The 8275-nt window shown below is 43.8% G+C and overlaps 2 protein-coding genes across 5 annotated transcripts in view; both read left to right on the forward strand.

Annotated features, from left to right (window-relative positions):
- Positions 1–2: 2 nt before the first annotated feature.
- tfpt (TCF3 (E2A) fusion partner) lies at positions 3–3583 on the forward strand. Of its 2 annotated transcripts, none has more exons than XM_019868974.1 (7): positions 3–223; positions 517–618; positions 1416–1538; positions 1762–1832; positions 1919–1988; positions 2523–2681; positions 3193–3583. In XM_019868974.1, exons 2-7 carry the CDS (start codon positions 520–522, stop codon positions 3265–3267), a joined length of 597 nt encoding a protein of 198 aa, XP_019724533.1. In that variant the 5' UTR covers positions 3–223; positions 517–519; the 3' UTR covers positions 3268–3583. The 2 variants fall into 2 exon arrangements, with proteins under 2 accessions (XP_019724533.1, XP_019724532.1); XM_019868973.1 differs by having other exon boundaries at positions 5–223; positions 483–618.
- Positions 3584–4435: 852 nt separating this feature from the next.
- cnot3a (CCR4-NOT transcription complex, subunit 3a) overlaps positions 4436–8275 on the forward strand; it is a 15455-nt gene continuing 11615 nt past the window's right edge. For 2 of the 3 annotated variants that reach the window (XM_019868953.1, XM_019868955.1), the window contains exons 1-9: positions 4436–4585; positions 5189–5244; positions 5416–5483; positions 5570–5644; positions 6590–6679; positions 6757–6885; positions 6975–7070; positions 7161–7380; positions 7502–7635. In XM_019868953.1, the coding sequence (XP_019724512.1) occupies positions 5220–5244; positions 5416–5483; positions 5570–5644; positions 6590–6679; positions 6757–6885; positions 6975–7070; positions 7161–7380; positions 7502–7635 (837 nt within the window). In that variant the 5' untranslated portion in view covers positions 4436–4585; positions 5189–5219. The remainder of the gene's footprint in view (positions 4586–5188; positions 5245–5415; positions 5484–5569; positions 5645–6589; positions 6680–6756; positions 6886–6974; positions 7071–7160; positions 7381–7501; positions 7636–8275) is intronic. The other variant, XM_019868954.1, reaches the window with a different exon arrangement.

Here is an 8275-nt window from a genome sequence, read left to right on the forward strand (position 1 = left end):
TGTGCCTGCTGTATGTAAACACAAGCGAGTCGATGCGAAATGAGGAGTCACATTACATGCTAATTTCTTCACCATAATCTGTTACTAAAGTATCCACTAGGCCTCTTGATAAATAACTAGGTGTTTTGAATGTGCTGTTAACCATGATTGTTTCTTAACTTTGAAGAGACACAAGTACTGTACTCCAGTCGTGAACTCAACTGGGCATCGACTTCTAAGAACGGTAAGTACTGTACTGCCAAGGATAGGATTGTACATATTCTTCTTACAGTTAGGTGATTCATCTCTAACTGTTATCCACACCACTCAACGACCACTAAACACAGTGAGACGATATTGTACTGGACACCATCAAAATGCGCTACATCAACTTAATTATAGAACTGCGCTTAATGATCCGTGAGAGTCATTACAGTACAACAAATATTAAGATTCTTGTTTTTTCTCTTTGACGATTATTAGGTGTTTTTTTTCCATTGCAGTTTCGGGTGCCCCATTTACTACCCACTTTCCCAGATAATGGAAGACTTCTCTGGTTTGGCCCTCCCTCCTCTATTTGGGGGTCACATCCTGGAAGCGGAACTGGAGCCAGGTGGTGTGGAGCTTGGGCCCGGGGAGGTGATTTTCGTGTCATTTTTTTCTGTCAATTACACATTTTGTATTATAAACAGCCAAATATCTTTGCCTTTCAAGACGCTTTCTCAATGCTAACGCTGATTAGCATCTGTCTTCCAGCGCTATAACCCTTTAGGCCAAGAGTGCCCAATACGTCGATCACGATCGACCGGGAGGCAGCGGACTGGTCCCAAGTCGACCGCGACGGGTGGGAGGAGGAATTGCGAAAAAAAAAAAAGGATTTGTGTGTTTCGGTTTCGTTCATGCTGTGCATATGGTTGCACGTGCGCAATTGGGTCGATCGCGGGAGGTTGGTCGCTTCAAAAGTCGATCTTCGGTCAAAAAAGTTTTGCCACCGATGCTTTAGGCAATGGCTTGAATGTAAATGGCAAAGAAACCTATGCAGGTAGACAAGATAACAGTCAAATATTCTTTATCCTCTGCAAAGAACGATTAATATTAGTGCTGTGCAGGTTAGGTGAGCCGTCTCAATGAACAGTATTATCAGTCTTTTTTGTCTTATAGTGCCCTCGGATGGCCAAGGTGGGCACTCAATAGAAAGACCGGCACAACAGCCAGAACTGTTGTCACTCTTTTTAATTTTATAATATTTTCACGACCTCTGACATTGTGGAGTTTTTTTTTTCCTCGGGGCGGAGGATGGGATTTCCATTTATTCCAAGTGTAAATGTTTTCACTGCGACAGTATTCTAAAAGGAGTTTTGTTCGAACAAACGTACCTTCCTTCCTGTTTTAAAATGGAGCACTTTTCACTGACTGAGATTGTTGTCTTTCCCCAGGTGGAATTGGGCCCGGGGGGCAACGAACTGCTGGAGAGTGCTGCCCCAGAGGACAAAGAGAGAAGAGTTCTTGATAAGAGGAAATATCTGGCGCTGAATAGACGATGCAAAGAGATTGAACAGGTTGCGTATGTGTTTATTGTTTCTATTATTTTGTACCCCCCAAACTATGTCATAGTTTGTAGAGGAAGAAAATGCAAAATGAAAGAGATTCCTCCAAAGAATGACAACCGTTTTGGGGAGACTGCTTTCATTTGGATGGGCTCAAAATTGATGAATCTCATTTCTGATTATAAGCATAAGGCAAAGTGTATTGACCTACCATCCTCACCACTGTCCCATCCAGGTGAATCACAAGATCCTCGGTCGCCTTCACCAAGTCCAAAGACTTACGCGACGTCTGAAGAAAGAAAGGCGGTAGGAAATGGTTTTGCTTTCTTCTCATCTCATCTTAATTATGTTTCCGGCCCCTTTTTGTTCACACTACTATTGTTCTGTTACAGGTTCCTCATGAAGACCCTCGATGCTCATGGAGACGACTACAGGAATGCTCAGCTCACCATGCTGCTGGAGGTCAGCTGTGACACAATGAAAACCAAAAGGATTCTTATTCCTGTGTGTGTGTGGGTGTGTATGTGTGTGTTTTATTTTAATTACATTTCATTATGTTCAAAAACCAAATCTTATGACAAATATCTTTTTTAAACTTTCACTTATAATTGGTGTGTACAAGTAGAAAAAGTGTGTGTGTGTGTGTGTGTGTGTGTGTGTGTGTGTGTGTGTATATATATATATCTATATATATATATATATATATATATATATACACATACATACATTTATTTACATACATTCATTCAATTTCTTTGAGTATGAGCGTCTATGTTCAGAACAGCACATTTGACAATAAAATAAAAAAAATCCAATCCAAGTGTTGAATGGGCCAATGAAGAGGCAATTTCGATTTCACTTTTCACTCTTTCCGTCGCCCCTGATGAAAAATGTAGCTTTTCTTCTGTTTCTAAGATCTGATGTCCTTCTCCTTGAACCGCAGAATGCCACCTCAGTGCACGCGTCTTTTCATGTCATGATATCGCTCTGTTGCAGGATGAGCCCGGAGCACCTTCGGATGTAGCTCTTGGCGCTGCGGACGATCGGATCAACGGCGTGACGGGTTCCACCTCATCTCCCGCTTTTCACCATCCCTCTGGGCCCAAGAAGCGAAGACACGTTACGCCGAAGCAAGAGAAGGACAAAGATTTACAGGTAGGCTTTTGGCCCACACTTTCAGGGGATTTTACAGAATGCTTTCCGTAATGCCCTCGCATGCAGGGAAAGGAGAGCCACCGTTGCGTTCTACTTTTCGGCCGGGAGAAGAGTAAAACACAGACAATGAGCGCAGTCGCGAAGAATCTCCTGTCGGCCACACCTCTCATCGACACACTCACGCAGACTCGTCAACACAAGGCGCCTAGCTAGCTAGCCCCACCTCTTCAAGGCACATGCATGTCTCGAACACATACACACTACAAGATGTTTTGTACACATTGCTCCCTAGCTGCACTTCCCTCCAAAAGTATCGGAGTCCTGTAGTGAGGTCACACAAACATTGGGCATCGCCAATACAACAATTTGGAATCTCCTAAAAAAGCTGTTCCAATGCCTTTGGAGGAGGACTGCACTTCAGGTGGGCCTGGAATGTATCCCCCGATTGAAAGGGGATTCACTGTACATATTGATTTCATAGTTGGTTGATTTTATTGCTTTTTTTCTCCAGAATGAAGCAGATATGTCGGTGCTGTCGGACGCGCAGTTTGGAGAAATGCCCAGCCCGACCTCACTATCACACTGACAGAAATAAATGCGTGTACAGTAAGAGGCACACAGTTTGACCAGTTTCATCAGAAAATAAGTTAGTGAACAGGTGCTGTCTTGTCTCATTTGGATATTTTCCTCTTTGTATAATGACGTCCCATGATCGCACTTCTTTTTTTCCCCCCTCCCAAAAAACGTTTTGCAATACATTTGTGTGCATTGTTATTTGCCGATTTGATTAGTGGATCTGCTGTGAATATTTTGTAAAAAATGTTTAACAATGGTTTTGGTTGTCTTTTTTTGCGGGTTTTGAAATCTAGATTACACCCATTAAAAGCAGTAGAATGCTGTCATTCAGGAGTCGCTCACATCTTTGAAAATGGGAGCTCCTTTTTGGGTACGCATTAATACAAGGCCTACCAGTTTGAAACATACTTCTAAAATCTGCTCAAATGACCTTTAATTGTGTGTTATTAATAGCATTCATATATGTTAAGACACTGATCATGTGAATGATTTCTCACAATAATTGATTCAACCAGATAGGAAACGGATAAATATCGCTTTGCAACACCTATTTCATAATATATCTGCTCGTGTTGACATTTTCAAATGCTCCCTTTTAGACCATCCCTAGGAAATTACAATGTCTTATCATTAGTGAGCTATTTGAGAACAGACCTGCAGGCAGGCTATCCTCACGTGGTCCTGGGTGCTACGTGGTACCCCCAAATGGCACCATGTTGGTGACTCCTACTCATTGCATCAGAGACATTTGTGATAATGTACTTAGATGATTTGGCAAGTCGCAATTATCAAAATAAGAGAAGTAGTTACCATTTTAACGTTGAACAATTCTGCAGATTGCTGTAGGTTTACCTAATAAAGTGGGCGGTGTAACTGTTTTGTGTGAACAGTGCGTGTTTGGCGGTAATGGCACTGTTGTCGGTCGTTATTTTAGGAGAAAAATCATTGGGAATAAATTAATTCAATATTATGGGATAAATATACGCTTTTAGTTTGTGTCAGACATCAAACCCAGCATTAAAAGACTATTCTCCTTGTGTGTGTCTATGTGGGGTTGTAATTCATCGCACAACTGAACCGATGGCTGGCCATCGTCCCAGCGGAAATCCATCATTGACAGACATCGCACTCGTCCAATCAGAGGTCGTAGATAGGATTTAGGGCGGGTTTGGAATGGAGAGGTGGGATCTTTTAGCAACCGTCCATCTTCAGCTATATTCCAGTCAACGAGCTTGTCGAAAAGAAAACACAATTTGGAAGTGAAGAAGACCTTCTGGAATAAGTTGTGGCTGTTATTGACAAAAGAGAAACGAAAGCCCATATCATAGGTAAATGTCGAAGAAAGAAAAGTGCGACTCTTAATGGTCGACTCGAGCCAATTTCCCTTTTTTCTAAATATGGCTAGCTGAGCCGCTAGCTAGCATTTTATGCCTTAGCTAGCCAGAAAGACAAATTAGCTAGTAGGTTTGCGATTGGAACGCTTTCTGAACTATTTTGCGTTTCACCACGCACAAACGCTTTGCCAAAGCTATGCATTTGTTATTGCATGAATGCGATGTCCTCCCGCCGATATGCATCGTGCTACATGCTTAAAAGCGAGCTCGTAGGTGCTCGAGCGAGGGGGACGAGCTTTAGCAGCTGGCTAAGCAGTAGCGTTAGCCGAATAGCTGCCAGCCATATATGTCATAGTTTGGCTAGAGGCAATTCTGTTTCTGTGCATATAGACGAAACGACGGCATAGTTATGTTTTGAGGGTGAATTTGAATGTGCGCAGCGAATGAGCGCGGAGCGCTGTTAAACGTCAGTTCGAGTGTGGCGCGGCTATCGTGCAAGCTGGTTTGATGAATTGTGTTTTGTTTGATGCTGTGAGTATTATGTATGACCCCCCCCCATGCACACACACTTTGCTCACACAGCTAACTTTGTGACAGACGGAATGTGGACATCGTCGTAGTCAGAGCCATGGCTGACAAAAGAAAACTTCAAGGTAAACACTTGTTTGTGGGAGAGTGTCATCAGTTGTGCTGTTAGCGCGGAATCCCTCATGGTGTTGTATTCTCTCCCTGCCTCAATTGCGTGACAATGTTACGGATCGTAATGAATGGGGCAGCGAGGTCTCGCATGCATGTACAGTATTTAATTGTTCTTCCCCACACAGGTGAGATTGACAGATGCTTGAAAAAAGTAGCGGAAGGCGTGGAACAGTTTGAGGACATTTGGCAGAAGGTGAGAACGTTTGTCTTGTGTGTTTCCCCTGTCTCTGTTGAAAAAGAACGCACTGGTTTACCAGGAATGCACCCCGTCTGTTGTAGCTTCACAATGCAGCTAATGCAAACCAGAAGGAAAAATACGAAGCCGACCTCAAGAAAGAGATTAAAAAATTACAGGTATGACACATTCCCTGATTTTTTTATTTATTTATTTTTTCATTTTTTCAGTCATGTGCCTGCATAAAATTGTCTCACAAGCTGGATTTACATTGCAGGGTCCAGTGCTAAATACTTTTGCTGAGAATTTCGAGTGGCACAATCTGGAGCGGTTTGCAGAACTCATGTAACAATGCTAAAATTGCACTCAACAAGTGTCGACACTGGGCAGCAGCAATAACACAAAAGTAAACCATCAGATATACATAAAACATACTGAGTTGGCTTGTGCTCCACTGGCTGCTGTGGACAATGGACTCTTAAGCTCGCTACAACTTTTAACACATCATCAAATATTTTTGATTGATGGACAGCAGCTATAATACAAGCCTCTTGTACTTTTGGGGGAATACTGAAATAAAGTGATTCCATTGTGATGTGAAGGTTCAGAAATGGGTGCACGGTGATCAATGTGCAAAATGGTGACGACCCAATTGATCAAATGTGATAATGGCATTTCCCTCCCAGGGCGGAAATGAAAAAGATTTCCTCAGTCTCTCAGTGGAGTAGGGCAGTGACACTTACTCATTCTTTTTTTTTTTGTTTTGTTTTTTTAATATTTTTTTTTATTTGACGATTGACTTAGCTCCAATGTGTGGTTTAGATTTATAGTAGGGTTGCTTTAGGTTGGGGCTGTATGTTTATGCCGTTTGAGCAGATGTGGGTGTTGATGTCAAGGTGGCCTGAGCAGTGTGAATCGCATTGATGCTGAGCTCGAATCGGCACGAAACCAAGACGCATCCGATTTGCAGGCTATCCAATCGATTGCATTTTTGAAAATGATCACGTTCACTGCCGTAATGCATTTTCCAGTTGTGCTGCCGGACAGCAAAAAAAAAAAACTCAAAACACGCCAATCGTGTCGCTTGTAAATTCAGCCCAAATGATTGCTGGTTCTCCTTGCAGCGACTGAGAGATCAGATAAAAACATGGGTGGCCTCCAACGAGATCAAGGACAAGCGGCAGCTCGTGGAGAACCGCAAGCTCATCGAGACGGTACGCCGCCCTTTTGACATGCGTGTGTTCTCCTTGCTCATGTTGGCATAATGAAGGGCTTCCATTGTCACCGTTAGCAAATGGAGCGGTTCAAAGTGGTGGAGCGGGAAACAAAAACCAAGGCCTACTCCAAAGAAGGCTTGGGACTCGCTCAGAAAGTGGATCCGGCTCAGAGGGAAAAGGAGGAGACGGGGCAATGGCTAACAGTAATGCAACATCCCGACTTGATTTTGCACAAGTTTTCCTCCAACCAAGGCTGCGACGTCCTCATTTCTTCTCTTACCCTCTCTTGCAGAATACGATAGACACTCTAAACATGCAGGTCGATCAGTTTGAAAGCGAGGTGGAGTCTCTTTCGGTTCAAACGCGAAAGAAGAAAGGTGACAAAGAGGTAAATCCACTTTGATTGGTTCCCTCCAACCAAGTTGAAGTCGCTCGTCTCAGACGGCTCCTTTCCCCTACGCCTCGTCCCGTCGTGCAGAAGCAAGATCGAATCGACGAGCTCAAGCGCTTGATCGAGAGGCACCGGTTCCACATTCGCATGTTGGAGACCATTTTACGGATGCTGGACAACGACTCTGTGCCGGTGGACGCCATTCAGAAGATCAAAGATGACGTGGAGTATTACATTGATTCTTCGCAAGACCCTGACTTTGAAGAGAACGAATTCCTGTACGATGACTTGGACCTCGAAGACATCCGTGAGTTGCGATTTGTGTTTTGGGACACCCAAACATCCCGAGGCGTTATTGATGATGATGTTTTTTTTTTCCATTCCCCCTTCCCCTCCCATCACTCACAATGTTGTCTGATTTCTCAAAGCTGCAGCATTAGTGGCCACGTCTCCATCGGGTCAGGGCAACATGGAAGATGAGATGTACCTCCACTCGAGCAGCACCCCCACTTCCACCACCTCGTCGTCACCCATCCCTCCGTCGCCGGCCACTTGCGCCGCGGTGAGTTTCTCTGCTTTTGCCTCCTGCCATCGAAACTTCAGCCAGCACCCGGTTCAACGTGCACAAAAGATACGCGTATGCGGTGAAATTTCAGGATGAAACTAAAATGCCTTTGTGAGCTTAATTTGACACTTTTTGAAAGCAAAACATTTGAGAAGGTCAAATTAAGTGGACCGTAAAAGGTTCTGTACCTTTTAGGATCTTCCAGAAATTTCAACCGGAGGCTGAACATTGCAGCTTTTTGTGAGTGGTGTCTAATCGTGTATTTCCTCAAGTCGTGGCCTCCGCTCAATTCAATTCTCCATAAACGGACAAACAGTTGCGGCACCTCTGATGTCAGGAAACAAGAATAACATCTTCAGCGGACCTCAATTTGACAGTAAAAGACATTTATAGGACAGTCATTTTTTTTTCCCTCATACGGTCCTGGCATATGCGTAAATATTTAAATGACCCAACATTTTCACCCCCTAGCAGATGCCCGGAGGTCAAATAACGCCCCCAGCCACTAAATGAGGAAATCCTTTGGTTTGAGTGCTGTACATTCCCTCTTTTGAGGTCTGACCCCCCCCCCCCAACCATGCTAACCTACCTGCAAGCCCCCATTGTGTTCTAATCCACTGGCTTGTGTGCTGACTCA

Source organism: Hippocampus comes, unplaced genomic scaffold, assembly GCF_001891065.2.
Source record: "Hippocampus comes isolate QL1 unplaced genomic scaffold, H_comes_QL1_v1.1 scaffold67, whole genome shotgun sequence".
In the NCBI taxonomy this organism is placed as follows: domain Eukaryota; kingdom Metazoa; phylum Chordata; class Actinopteri; order Syngnathiformes; family Syngnathidae; genus Hippocampus; species Hippocampus comes.

Bases quoted from the DNA above. Each gene is read 5' to 3' on its own strand.
- tfpt (XM_019868974.1), top strand. From the start codon at position 520: ATGGAAGACTTCTCTGGTTTGGCCCTCCCTCCTCTATTTGGGGGTCAC. The intron at 619-1,415 runs GTGATTTTCGTG...GTCTTTCCCCAG, and splicing joins TGGAGCTTGGGCCCGGGGAG to GTGGAATTGGGCCCGGGGGG. The intron at 1,989-2,522 runs GTCAGCTGTGAC...GCTCTGTTGCAG, and splicing joins AGCTCACCATGCTGCTGGAG to GATGAGCCCGGAGCACCTTC.